The sequence below is a fragment of the Diceros bicornis genome, chromosome X, assembly GCF_020826845.1.
Source record: "Diceros bicornis minor isolate mBicDic1 chromosome X, mDicBic1.mat.cur, whole genome shotgun sequence".
Lineage (NCBI taxonomy): Eukaryota > Metazoa > Chordata > Mammalia > Perissodactyla > Rhinocerotidae > Diceros > Diceros bicornis.
This window is the reverse complement of record NC_080781.1, coordinates 43,410,827-43,425,658: the sequence shown is the minus strand read 5'-3', so window position 1 is coordinate 43,425,658 and position 14,832 is coordinate 43,410,827. Positions and strand designations below refer to the sequence as shown.

Below are 14,832 nucleotides of genomic sequence, written 5' to 3'. Positions count from 1 at the left end.
CACCCTCCTACGCCGGATTTCCCTGAGCCTTGTCCCTTTTCCACCCAACTTTGTCCCATTAAGTCCATCAGGCACTGGAAAGAAACTAAAGCTAAGAAGGCCCTAAGTAACAATTTTTTTTCAACTCATTGGACATTGCCTTGATGTGAACCTTGACTTGACCTCCCTTTTCCTCTGCCTTGTCTCCCCTCAACTTGCTCCTTGTTCTCCCAGCCCTGGCTGCCTCTCACAGTAAAGAACAACTTCTAGTGCTAATATTGGGGTAAAAAACTGTCAGAAGGAGTTTGTTGTTGTTGTTGTTTTTTAATTAGTAGAATAAACAGGAATCTATTGCCAAGCAGCAAAGCATTTGTTGGGGAGAGCGTTTTGCTAGGTTGGTGGGCTCTAAGCTGATTTCCCTGAGGGGAAAATCCAGATGTTTGAAATAGTTAAGTGGAATTATAAGTATAATTTCAGATTCCTAACAGAATCAGACAGTTGTATCAGACAGTTGCCAGGCTAAATGATATGTCCATGTAGAATGATGTCCTTCTTCTTTGGAAACTTTTTCTCATTCAAAAGTAATACGTGTGTAGTGTAGAAAATTTTGAAATTTTTAAAAAATGGAAAAAATTAAAATGACCCTTAATTCTGACACACAGAGATAAATACCTACTGGTAAGATATCAGTGCATTTGCATCCAGCCTTTTAATATGTGTATGCTTGTATATGAATATATATGTATATACATAAATATTTTTTGAGTTGAGCTGGTATGATGTGCAGGTTTGTATACTATTTTTTTCATTTACCATTATATTGTGAGCCTTTTCTAGGATTAAGTCATTTTCAAAAACATGGTTTTTAATGGCATACTATTATTCCTTCATGTAGATGTACAATACTTTATCTAACTCTTCCTAAATGTTGGACTGTTAGGATATTCCAAATTTTATCATTATAAAACCCTGCAGTGGATGACACTTCATGTACATAAAACAATGTGTTCATCTCTAATTGCTCTCTTAGGATAAAATTCTAGGAGTGGAAAGACTGGATCAAAGGGTATGAACATTTTTTAAAACAGAAATTATTCACATACCATAATATTCATTACTTTCAAGTGTGTAATTCAGTGGTTTTTAGTATATTCACAAGGTTGAGTGACCGTTACCACTCTCTAATTCCAGAAAAAATATGGAGTGCTTCACAAATTTGCATATCATCCATGTGCATGGGCCATGCTAATCTTCTCTGTATCGTTCCAATTTTAGCATAGGTTGGCTGAAGCACGCACAGTAGGAACATTTTTGTGTCTCTTGATGACATATGGCAAATTTCCCTCTAGCAAATGTGTTCCCATATCCATTCCCACCCAGCAATGTATAAGAATGCCGATTTCCCTGCAACTTTGCTGACAGAAAAATATATCGCCAATATCATTGAAAATGGCATTTTATTGTTTTGTCTCTTTGATTAGCTCTTTTTCCTCTCCCATCTGAACGACAGCTAGTCTGTAGAGATCTGTCATCCACCCACTTTTGCACGCATTTACTGTGGGCAGTCACATCCACTGCAACAGCCTCGGCTGCCTCCTCTCCGTGGGTAATGACCACATGTCTATACCTTGCCCTAACCTCTTTCTAGCACCCCAGCCCAGACGTCAAGCTACTTGCTGGGCATGCCTGTCTACATAATTTGACAGCATAACAAACAAACTCATGTCTAAAGTCAAACTCATGTCTCCTGAAGCCAGCTCCTGCTCTCGGCTTCCCTATCTAGATTAGTGATACCACAATTCTCCTAGGTGCTTCCCAGTCATCTTAACTCCTCTCTCTCCTCCAGGTTTAATTAGTAGTCCTACCTTGCTGATTCTGTCTCTTATGTCCTTTTTCACATGCTTCCATTCTCCTCCATTCCTGCTATCATTACTCTAGTTTTAGCTTTTATTGCGTCTATTGCACTAGCCTACTCACTTCTCTATGCTTTCAGTAATTATCCACGTAATTCATCCTACGTGAGAATAACCTTCGTAACATACTGTTTTTACCATGTTGCTCTCCTATCCTGGAACCTCCAAAGCCTTTCTCTTGTCTATTGGATTATGTAAAGTAAATGCTTTACCCTGACATGTCAAGCCCACCATGTTCTCGCATCATTCTAATTTTACTTTCTATGTGCCTTATAGAAACTGTGTGTTCTTCCTTCAGTATATTCCTGCTTTTCACACTCTTGTTTATGCAAAACCTGGCATGGCCTTCCCTCCAGTATCCTCCAGTTGAAATCGTACTGAGTCTTCAAAAACTAGCTCAGAGGCTCTGTGATATCTTCCTTGATTCAACCCACTATGCTTTCTCCTTTTTTTTTTGGTGAGGAAGATTAGCCCTGAGCTAACATCTGTCGCCAATCTTCCTCTTTTTGCTGGGGAAGATTGGCCCTGGGCTAACATCCTTGCCCATCTTCCTCTACTTTATATGTAGGAAGCCTGTTGCAGCATGGCTTGATGAGCGGTGCATAGGTGCATGCCCAGGATCTGAACCTGCAAACCCCGGGCCGCCGAAGTGGATCATGTGAACTTAACCACCACACCACCGGGCTGGCCCCAGCTTTCTCCTTTTTTTAACTCCTGTTTTGTTAGCATTTCCTTTATGACGTGACATTCTGCCCTGTTTAGTGGTTACTTAGGTATTTTTATTCACCCTCTATCACACTGTAAATTCCTTGAGCATGGGGATTATATATTCTTTGTTTTGGCACATTCTGTAGTAGCTCTCTAAGCACCTTAAATGTGGGTAGGAGCTCCGTAAATGCTTGAATAAAAGAATGGTGAAGACTGCCAACCTTTTTTTTTTAGGACTACTAATAACTCAGTTTCAGGAATGAATTCTGTGCTAAGAAGGTACAGATGCCAGATGACCCAAAAGTCATGGCTTATTCGTCTTTTTCCCTCATTCAGTCTGTCAACAAATACTGTCAGCTCTACCTCTTCACCCCTGCTGCTTCCTCCCTAGAACAAAACACCATTATCTCTTACCTATAAGAGCCTTTTTAACTGGTTTCCTGGCTTCTACTCTTGTCCTGCCTAAATCCATCAGCCAAGTGAGATCTTTATAAAACTTAGATCATGGTAGTCCCCTGCTTAACAACCTCCAGTAGCTTCCTACTGCGCCGAAAATAAAATGCAGACTTCTTATGTTGGCCTTTGAAAACTCCATGATCTGGCCTTGGCACTTCTCTAACCTCACCTCCCACTGCTGTCCACCTTGCTCACTGTGCTCCAGCTCTGCTGAGCATTGGCCCTTCCTCATTGGCATGTTTGCTCAAAGCAGAGTAGTGAGTAGGTGCTCTTGGTTCTATTGGGGTCCTCGCTATTGTTAGCTGTTGTCCTAGGGCTTTATGTCTTTAGTAGTGGAGATGACTCAGGGAGTGGCCAGAAGTAATTCTAAGGGCTTTGAGACTTGACTTTGGGGAAAACCTTTGTGGATTCCATTATTCCCCTGAAAAGTGATATCTCCAGTACTGAGTTTGAGCTGAAGGAGATATTTGGCTTAAAGGAGAAGAATGGAAATCTTGTATTATTCCTGTAACCTCCTGTCCTAAGGGGTGCTACAAATATTACTGATAGAAACCAGAGCTGGAGGACAAACATCCTAAACCTTCTTTATCACTGTGGGTGTGTTGTTTTAGGAAATTGGGAATCACGACAGAAGCTAACTCGACAGATGATACTCTGTGAACTTGTCATTTTCCCTGCATACTCCTCTGGAAGTCTCCCTCAGCCCTCTGGGGTCGCACCCTTAGCTTTTGTATATACAGGAAAGAGAGAAAAGCCCTGTTTCATTATTCAGATTCTTGACTTGCTCCCCTTGCTTCTAGAAGCTGGGGAGTATGCACCATTCATTTCCTTGCCTTTGGGATCATTGACAAGAAATGATCTATGATGGCTATGTTTTATCAGACTATACATAGAAAAACTAGAATATGATCCCTAGTCAACTCTGAAAGAGAATTCCAAGTACTGTGTTTCTAAACTACTAAGCACTTTTCTAGCCTCTGATATTTGCAGAGCTTTCCCACGTCATTCATATCGTTGCCTTCTTCCAACCTTCTTTAGAAAAAGAAGTGTCCCCGTGTTTTAAAGATTCCAATGTGAAAATGGAAAAATGAAAACAGAAGGTCAAATGTAAAGGCCTAACCAGATGAAATTGTTGCTCTCTACTTGGAAAGTCAAAAGGCAACACCTGACATACGCCACAAAATTTGGGAGAGTCTTTATTTCCACCCCAACGTTCCCCTCCTTTCTTATTAACTACTCTGAGTTTCCTTTTAGCCAGGGATGGATCCTGCGGTGGAGGGTAGAGAGAGGGGTCCAGGAGATTTATAGGAAAGAACTAGACCTGGCTATTCAGAGAGGTGAGTGGGGGGGGGGTTGGGCAGAGAAAGTGGGGAAGTAGAGAGGCAGAACTGGGTACCCAAAGCCCTTCTACATAAAGTACCCATATCTCAGATGACCCAGATTATAGCTTTCCCAGACTGACAAGAAAGCCATTGTCCTAAAAGTTCTCTTTAAAATCATGCATACATACACACACATACACATATACACACACACATACACATACATATTTCCCCTTGGTTGGGTCTGTAATAAGGAAGGGTCTCCAGATCACCAGGCTACAAAGTCCCCAGCTAACAGTGGGGTGTGAGTGAGCCTTTGTAGCTCTGTATCCCTCCATGGTGATCAAGCAGCTTTTCCCCTCTTCTGTCAGATAAACAAACTATGCATTGTTCCTTCCACCGGCCTCTGTGCGGGCTTCCCTTCCTGCTGAGCAGGCCAGAATGAGCTTGGACTCCTTCATGTGGGGCAAGTGGAATGTACTGTTTGGGGGAGGCTGGAAGAGCCACAGAAAGTAAACAGAGCTAATCAAGGACACTCTTTTGTGCTTCTCATTGTCTAAACACTTTCAAAAGAGGAAAGAGCCTACAGTAGGGTATGGCCCAGACCTCGGACTAAGCACAACCCCAAGCCACAGGGCCCATATTTTCCTTCTTGCCCTGGGTTGGGGCAGAGCCATGGTTCTCTTTCTGCTTGTCCCCTACCTGCCCCGCTCCGAGTATCTCTTGAGGGGTCTGCTGGGAGCCAGGCTCAGAGATGGGTAGTGCTGTGAGAAGATTGGGGTGACTAAGGCAGCTAGAGATTGGCTCCTTCCAGAATTGGTCCACCTCCCTCCCCTCACTTCTCACAACAGTCTTTACAAGGACTCTCCTGGGAGCCAACTTCTGGCTTATCTGCCACTTCTGCCTGCATGTGCCCACTGTCCTCTGCACTCATGCCAGGTTCTTATCCTCTGAGTTCTTAGAAAAGAAGCAGTCGTCTTTACCTTCCCCTGAACATAGGACGTTATATTTGGTCATGTTATCTGGAACTCAGCTCTGCTAAGTGAGAGAGTGTCCCCTTTACTCCCAGCCTCTTTCCCAAATCCCAAACCGGCCAAACTGCTCACATTCCTCTCTTATATTCCTTTGCCCAAGGATTTCTTGAGTATATGCTGTCTGTGCCCACCTGCCTGTCATATCACCTCATCTGGTGACTACCCAACTCATACTCCAACCCCCCCACCCTACCCCAACCAGTCCCATGAACAGGCTTGCACCTCTGATCATAATTTCCCCAGCCTTACCTGACCACTTACAGGGGGAGACTGCTATAAAACTTGTTACTCTTTATTTTATTAGGAAGTGGGGAACAGCAAGCCTCATCAGGGAAGCACTTTTATGGGCTGGGTTACTGAATGGAAGGAAGAAGGCACTGGCGACAAGAAAAGTAGGGAAGGCTGGGCACCCAGGCCTGAGTAATGACATGGAAAGAGACTGTTTATCCTGATGCTTTTTGGGACCAGGAGTTATTCCTTAGCGTATTGCTAACAGTATTGTATTCCCCAGTGTATTGTCAAAGTGCGGTTATCATACCAGCAGCATCAGCATCACTCTACTTGTGAAAGTCAGAATCTGGAGCCCACTCTAGACCTACTGAATCAGAATCTGCATTTTAATAAGATCTCCAGGCGATTAGTATGCCCACTGAAGTTTGAGAAGCTCTGCTCTGGAGTACTAGGTTTAGCATTTGAACCTTTTATTAACTAGTCCTTTCTCTTTCATCTTCATTTGGATTGAAGAAGTTATTTTTCTTCCTACTAACAGTACCTTGTCTATTATTATTCTGGGTAGAGGATAATATTAATAACAGATACCATTTATTGAATGCCTGCAGATGAGGAAATTGAGGCCCTGTGACATGTCCAAGGCCAAACAACTAGTGACTGGTAAAGCTGAGACTCCAAGCCAGATCCATATGCCCACAAAATCCCCAAACTTTCCAGATACAGTACTTCTAACTACCAAAGGAGGGCCTATAGGCATACTTGGATGGCACCTGCCTTTTGTGGAATAGACGAAAGTCGACCCGGACTTTCCTAGGAGGTACAGAGGGAAGAGAGAGGAAGGGGCCTCCAGGCACGATTTCCCCAGAGAGGAAAGGCCCTAGCATACTTTTTGTCCTGAAGGAGCTCGCATAAGCCCTCTCAGGGGCAAGAAATTGCTGAAATTGGGACCAGAGGCCAAGAGAAACTAGAGTGAGGATCAGGAGTATCATGAGGGGAAAACCCCAACTCTAAATCCCCAAGAGAAATTAAATTCTGATGCCTGAGCTTGGCCTAGTGTGTGCAAAAAACTTATGTCGGGCTGCTCTGGGATCTAGCTATTGCACAGGTCAGTGGAGACATCATTTGAAGCCCCAGCCTAGGGCCTAGGACTTTTACATCATAACATGCAATAGCTGGGAGGGTTGTTTGTGACAATGAGGTCCAATATTTTATTTTGCAGAGAGGAAACAGAAGCTCAGAGAAGGGGAATAAGTTGCCAGAGGTCAGAGCGAATTCACAGCAGAGCCAGTGATGATGACTCCAAGCACCACTGTTCTGAAGTTGGAGTCTCTGGTGTGAGATGGAGTTTTCTTTGGGTCTGCTCAGGTGCCCATAGGAAGCACAGACCCTGTAAATATGGCCCAGAATGGTTCTGAGTCTTTTATATCTCAGCAGGACCTTCACCTTGGAGAATCTCGAGGTCACTTGCCCCCAGCTATGTAAAATCAGCTGTAGTGTTACTTGCTCTTCTGGACCTGGAGGCTGCTAGGCCTGGCTGATCTGGAGTTTCCTTTTCTGGGGCCCAGAGGACCTGCGGAGATGGCTGGGTGGGGTCAACTCAGTCCAGGAAGCACAGGAATTCTTTTAAGTGTATGTGTCTGGGGTATTTTTCTCTCTCTCTTACGTGTATTTTTAAAAATTCTTTTTAGACACCCGCTTTATCTTTCCCAAACATCATTTCCTTGCTCCTTTCCTGCGTTGTAGCAGTGGCTGGGGGCCCAGCTTCCTTATTGGCCTCTGAGCTGTGGAAGGGGGCGGGCCAGGGCTCAGAGGAGGCTGGAGTAGGGAACAGGGGGGCTGTTTATTCTGCTGGAATTGCTTTTCATCTTTTCCTTTGCCACCAGGGTGCTGACTGGTTTCTGGAGCAGCGTCTTCACTCCTATTCAGCTCTTGACACTGGTTTTCATTCCCTAAGGCTTTGGACACATCCTGGCCCAACCAGGTTGATGGCCATAACTTGCCTTCAGTGCTACACCTTTCTGTTCTTGGAACTGGGACCTGACTGTGCCTGAGTCTTTTGGATCACACTCAGGAGCTTGGGCTGATGGCCTCTCATCTCAGGAGGTCTTAACAGGAAGGCAGATGGGTCTCAGCTAAAGGAAGATCCAGGCAGCAGAAGGAAGCCCTGGGGGCTGGCTGGAGGGGTTGTTGATGAGCATCTGAGCTGGCTGAATACCCAGCTCCCTCCTAAGCCATCTCCTCACCTTGGGCAACTTTCATGGTAGGTACTACTGGTAGCCATGACCACCATGGCTGCTGTCCCTCTTCTCCCTTCTGCTTTCTTTCCTCAATATCCCTTTCTTTTTGCTTCCTAGGAAAGGAATTTGGGGGTAATGAATGATAGGGTGTGTGTTTAATAATGGTACCTGAGCCAGCCTTAGGAGAAAGGGCAGGCACTGGCGTTGTTGCCTCCACAGCTAGGCCTGGAGCTGTATGGTTGGTGCTTGGCGTTTTCTTGCTTCTCTGCTTATTTCTCCTTGTCCCACTTCCCTAATGCCTAAAGAGGGATGGTTTAAACTCTAGGACTACTGACAGTTTCCCTTTCTGACTGCTTCTTGAGGGAATGGCTAGGAGCAGCCTTAGATATACAAGCTTTTTGAGATAGATCCTTCTTTGGGAAGGAGTGGTCATGTGGTATCCTAGAAAGGGCTGGAGGATGTGAGCCTCATTCTCAACTGCTGATTACTAGCTGTGTGCTCTTGGCAAAGCAATTCAGCTTTCTGTGTCTCTGTTTTCTCATCTGTAAAGTGGGGATAATAATAGCAAAGTTTGGAGTGAGGATTGAATCAGCTAATGCATGGAAAATGCTTAGTGCCTGGCATTAAGTATTCAATAAATGGTCCCTATTGTTATTTTTTTTTAAAGTTTATAGTATGTCAGGCACTATGCTAAGTGATTTCACACATGGGACTGCATTTAATCCAGACTATAACTCTTGAGTGAGGGATGGTAATCTTCCCCATTTTACAGATAGAGAATCTACAACTCAGAGAAGTGACTTTCCCAAGGTCACACAGCTGGAGTTGGAATGTAAGCGTGGACTGACTCCAAGTCTAGGGCTAGTCAGGATAATAATAGACCAAGTATTAGGCCCTATAGATAGTTTCCTCTCCTTTCCCAAACCAGGGCGAGAAGGCTCCAGCTCTGGCTGCAGGTCCTCTGCTGGGAATTTCCTGCCCCCCAGCTTGTGGTTTTCTCCCAGTGGTCCCAAAACCCCCGCTGCCTTGCTTCTGTCTCCTTTGGGATTGTTTCTTACTCCTGGAGAAACCCTAGAGAGAGTAGGGGCCTTTGTAGGCTACCTTTCAATGTGTGGCAAGGAGGTGGTGTCACAGAACCTTGATAATGGACGGACAAATCCCGGTGGGAGTACACTTGAACCATCAAGAAGGACAAGTCTGAGCTGATAACCCCTATTGTTCTACCTACTATTTATTGACCACTTGCTGTGCATCAAGCTGTGTCCCAGAGGCTTTGAGAATATTATCTCTAATCCCCACAATAACCTAGTCAAGTAAGGATTATTGTTCCCTTTTTGACATAAGAAAACCGAAGCTCAGATGGGTTAAGTGACTTGCATAGAATCACACATCCAAAGTGGTAGAGTTAGGATATAAACCTAGATGTGTCTCACTCATTTTTGTCTCATTGCCTACTGGCTTGGTATAGTGGACAGGATGAGACTAATATACATGAAATGATGATGAGCAATATAAAACATCATATTATTATGGGCTAAATTATGAGGACTGGATTACTAAGGACAAGCTCCCTGGTGGAGATGGTACTGAGCAGTACCTTGAAGAACAGGTGGGATTTAGATTAACAAAATGGGAGGGGGCATACCCGGCAGAGGAAACAGTCATAGTAATAACTAAAATTGGTTGAGGGCTCACCAGACCCTGTTCTAAGCAGCTGATATGCATTGTCTCTTTTGATCTTTATAACCCCATTAATTAGGTACTATTAGCTCCATTTTACTGCTATGGCAACTAGAGCTCTGAAAAGTGAAGTCACCTGTCTAAAGCAGCAGAGCTAATGAGTGGTTGAGCTGGGATTCAAACCAAATTGGTCCAACTCCAGAGCCTGTGCTAGTTTCTACTGGAAAACCAATAGCAAAGGCACAAAGCTGGTTGCAGAGTGTGATTGGAGCAGAGACATGAGAGATTGGGCTGGGGAGGTAAAAATAGCTTATAGAGGGCTTTGAAAGTCTGACCCAGCTTACATTTGATGCAGGACAGGGTAAGAAATAGGGAGCCAGTGAAGATTCTCGAATAGGAGAGTGCCACAATTCAATTGGTGTTTGACATGGTATGATCTAAAAGCAGTGACTAGAGGTGGAACAAGGGAACACTGGCTGGCAGACTGATGTAGTATTTTGGACATAATATGTTAAGGGCCTGGACTAGAATAGGAAGTGTTGGTGGTAGGTTCTGTGGAGGAGAAGTATGATTATGTGGAATAGTCTCAGTGAGAATGGAGAGAGAGAAGCAAAGCCTGAGAGATATCATAAAAGAAGACTCAGCAGAACTCAGTGAAGGATTGGACAGTTGGTGAGAAGGTGGCATCAACACTGACTGCCCACATTTTAAACACTGGACTCAGAAGAACTTCAGGAATCCTGGATGTGGAAGAAGGGCCCAAAATAAGAGAGGTGCCCTGTTCTGCACTGTATCCTCAGTGCCTAGAAGCACAGTATGTAGTAGATACACATGGCACATAGTATGCAGTAGTGCATAGTACGTCTGTGAGAGGCTTTATAAATAGTTGTTGATGATGACTACCAGGTAACAGCAGCTGGAGTGATTTCTAGCATCATGGCTTTGTGTGTGAGACTCTGGAGCAGGCACATACCCCCAAGGCTTTCTTGTGCCTTCAGCCTCCCTGCTGGGCACTCTGAAATCCGTAATTGAATAATGTGGTTAGAAGTGGGGGCCTCACCTGGCTTTCCTTCCCATAAATCTTAGCCGCTGCCGCTGACCTGTGGCTCTGGTTCCTGACCTTTGACAAGCAGCTTCCCATGCCCTTCCTCTTACACCTCCTTGTCTGTGTCTGGCCTGTTACCATTCTTCCCGTGTTTTTCCCAGCAAGGCCATTCTCCTCAGGACTACCTTTTTAGGCCTTAGCCCTCTAGAGCCTTGCACTGCTGGGATTTTCTGTGTTTCCGCTGGGGCGAGGGACATTCCCAGCTAGGATGGAATCCAGCTTGAGTCTGTCCGCTACTGCTCCTAGGAGGTAGAGAGCTGATTTATACCACTATATAACAAGCTTGTTGAAAACAGGGGGCCTTATCTTAGTCAACTCTGCACCCTCAGAGTGCAGTATGGAGCCTGCCATAGTAAATGACTGAATAAATTAGTAAATAAGCTACCATCTGTTTATCTCTCTGTCACCTACCTATTTATCATCTGTCTCTCTTACTCTGTCATTCCTCTCTCTCTCTCATCCATTTCTCTCTATTACATATTTCTCTATGATCTTTCTCAGAGTTTTCTCCCTGTCATTTGTTTTTCTCTGTATCATCTCTCCCTCTTATCTCTATCATCTACCTGGCCCTTCTGACGTTTATTTTTCTCTCCTTTTTTTTCTTTTCCTTGCTCTCTTTCTTCTCCTTCCCCCTCCCTCCCTCCTCCCTTTCCTCCTTCCTCTCTCATTCTCCCCCTCTCCCTCTTCCTCCTTCTCTCATCAGTCTCCTCTTTATCTTCTGGCACTCCCCATGCCCCACATGTGCTCTTCCCCATACCATTCTTCCCCACTTGTAAAGGTGGCGTCTATTCATGTGAAATATACCATAGGGCAGGGCCGGCCCCGTGGCTTAGCGGTTAAGTGCTCGCGCTCCGCTACTGGTGGCCCGGGTTTGGATCCCGGGCGTGCACCGACGCACCGCTTCTCTGGCCATGCTGAGGCCACGTCCCACATACGGTAACTAGAAGGATGTGCAACTATGACATACAACTATCTACTGGGGCTTTGGGGAAAAAAAGGAGGAGGGCGGCAATAGATGTTAGCTCAGAGCTGGTCTTCCTCAGCAAAAAGAGGAGGATTAGCATGGATGTTAGCTCAGGGCTGATCTTCCTCACACACACACACACACAAAAATATATATATATATATATACCATAGGGCAGGGATGTGCCAGTTAGTGCAAGAGTTGTGGTTACAGCCTCCAGCAGCAGACAGACCCTGTGGTCGCATCCAGGGCCTTGGCCTCAGACCCGTTTCCCTTTATTCACCCTTGTCTTGCTGTGCAGCCAGTCTCCTCTGTCAGCCTAGCGCTGTGCCATTCACCACGTTGTTCTGTTTTCCCTTACAGGACTTGCAGCTCCTTGCTACCACTTTGCCTACAAACTCTGGTGTCTCACCTCTATGCCCATTTTATTCTTCACTCTCTCAATGCCTTTACTGCACTTTATTTGAAATAGCTCTGTCTCTCTCACTAATCTATAAGCTCTTAAGGGCAAAGACCATGTTTGATTCATCTCTGTATCCCCAGAGCTACACACAGATGGTACACAGCAAACATACAACAACAAACACTTATCAAATCAGTGAGCGAAAATTGGAGAATTTGCAGCCCAGTGTTGACTTCCTTAAGCTTCTCAATCACTTGCCTATGCTTTTCTTTGAGAAAAATGGGAAGATTGGCCAGATTGATTTTTTTTTTCCAAAGAAAATTTAGAGTAGGCTCACTGTTTGTTGGGCAGCAGCACTCATTTATTCCACAAATATTTACCGAGCGTCTACTATGTGTCTGGCACTATTATACATGCTTGGGATATACCCATGAGCAAAACAGCCCTGTGAAGCTAACATTCCGTATCTCCAGGATCCCCCCACAAGATGAAGGACTTTTGAGTTTTGGGAGCTGAGGAGGGCCACTACGATTCCCACCCCAGCCCCTTGCAAGATGTTCTACTTCATTTAAGGGAAAGAGGGGGTGGGGACGGAAGCTGCCTGGGAAGTGATTTCAGCTCTGGTTCCCTAAGCTGACTTCCTGTCCTTTTCTTGCTGTAGGAGAAACGCCCCTGTCAGTAGGCCGCACTCATGGCATGTGGCCAAGCTGCTGGAGGGATGCCCTGAAGCGGCCACCACCATGCATTTCCCTTCTGAAGCCTTCAGCTTGTCCTGGCATTCCGGCTGCAACACAAGGTGAGTCTAGAACCCTCCCCTCAAGATGCGCTGGAGGGTAGACAACCTGGCCACTCCTCCTCCGCTCTAGTCCCTGTTGAATGTTAATAGAGCCCAGAGTGCTATAACAGAAAATGGAGTGGGAGTCAGAGTACCTGGGTTATAGTCCCTGTCTACTGCTAACTCGGTGTGACTTTGGAACATTCTCTTTCCTTCTGGGAAATATTTCCTTGAAATACTTACCTCACTTGTCTTGCAAGACACCATACTCTCCTGCTTTTCATCCTATCTCACTGGCTGTTCCTTTGCAGTCTCTTTCCCTGGTTCCTCCTCACCCCCCTGGTCTCTTAATGTAGGAGGGCCCCAGGGCTCAGGTCTGGTCCTCTTCTCTAGCTCCCACACTCACAACTCGCTGGTGATCTTATCCAGTGTTCATCAGCTCTGTCACAGAGCCAAAGCCTTAGAATGGGGCCCTCCCTGAATAACAGAGTCTACCTGCAGTGAAGATCTCTCAATTCAGGGAGCTCGGTATTGTCTGTTGTTGAAATGGCTGCCCAGAAGAGGCAGAGAACTTTTTCTGCAAGCTCAGAGCCACAAAGCTGCTGGCCTCAGCTGCCTTTTCCCTTCCATGATAGAATCTTCCTTCCAAGAAGGGATTTCTGTTGAGGAGGCTCAAGGAAGCTAAGGGTTGAGTTTGCCCCCGCTTGGTAACTTTATTTGGCGTTGGAAGCTAGGGGCTCAGGGCAGAGGCAGAGGCAGTTTTGTTCTTGAAGAATACACAGAAACGCATTCTGAGCTTAGATCCTGTTTGAGTGGGGGTATGGTTGTTTTCAGCAAGAAGGGTGGTGGGGTGGGTAGCAGGTCCCCTTGCCAACAAGGAATCGATGGATTCCTAGCCCAGAGTTCAAGTGAGCAGAGTGGCTAAGGGGCAAGGCAGGGAGCAAGAATTAGGGGAGGCTCACCTGAGGGTCTGGTGGGCTCCTGCCACCACCCAACTCTGGCTTTCTGAACTGTGGCCATTCTGAGAGCAGCCTGCAACCTCTGGGGTTCTAGTTGTAGGGAGTGACTGGCATGACTTGGCTCAGTTTGGCTTTGTGTGTGGGAAATGGTACTTAAAATTCAAGATTGTGTCTGATCCTAGTCCCTTCCTTGGTCTCCCCGATTTGGCTTTGCCATGGGAGATAAAGGCGGCCTGGGTGGGCAGGGGCCATTATAGTATCAATACTGGTAGTAGAGAGGATGCTGATAACAACAGCAATGAAAACAACAATCAAGAAGGCGGCTACTCCCAGGTATTGAACCTTTGCTAGGTGCCCAGGCTGTGACAAGAGCTTTACTTTTATTATCTGATTTCACCCACAAAGCAACCCTCTGATGCAGATATTACTATTATTCCCGTTTAACAGATGGTATAGCAGAGGAGCTAAGACATTGGACTCTCAGAGGCTTGGGTTCGGATTCCAGCTCTGCTTCTTTAGCGGCTCTGTGAGCTTGTCAGTTTACTTTACCTCTCGAAGCTTTAGTTTTCTCAGTTGTAAAATGAAGATAATAATCTCTCCCCTTCAGTTTGAAATGAGATATTGTAAAGTTCTTAGCACATTGTAGGTCCTCAGTAAATGGTCAGGATTACTATTATCAAGAAAAGAACAGGGAACACCTAAGTTCCTGCCCTGTCTGGGCCATGAGCTAGAGCTAGGTGATCTTGAGAAAATCACCTCCTCGAAATCACTTCCCTTTGCAGGGCTTGCTTTACACCAGTGATTCTTAAAAGTGTAGTCCCTAGACCAACAGCACCAGTATCACCCAGGAACTTGTTAGAAGTAAAAATTCTCAGGATCCACCCAGACCTAAAACCCTGGGGATGAGGCCCAGTAACCTGTGTTTTGATAAGCCCTCCACATGATTCTAATGCACACTCAAACTTGAGAACCACTAATTTACAAAATGGGCTGGCTGAAATTGAATCAGTCCTTTAGGGCCCCTCTCTAATGCTAATATTCCATGATTGTCTCTCCTGGCAGAGAG

At 45.4% G+C, this 14,832-nt stretch overlaps 1 protein-coding gene and 1 non-coding gene across 3 annotated transcripts in view; one reads left to right on the top strand and one right to left on the bottom strand.

Annotated features, from left to right (window-relative positions):
- Positions 1-14,832, top strand: part of SHROOM4 (shroom family member 4) — a 186,591-nt gene that overhangs the window by 131,663 nt on the left and 40,096 nt on the right. For both annotated transcript variants that reach the window (XM_058535877.1, XM_058535878.1), the window contains exon 3: positions 12,694-12,828. In XM_058535877.1, coding sequence (XP_058391860.1) covers positions 12,694-12,828 — 135 coding nt within the window. The remainder of the gene's footprint in view (positions 1-12,693; positions 12,829-14,832) is intronic.
- LOC131401514 (U6 spliceosomal RNA) lies at positions 1,172-1,277 on the bottom strand. The gene has a single exon (XR_009217713.1). It is a non-coding gene; the product is annotated as a U6 spliceosomal RNA (small nuclear RNA).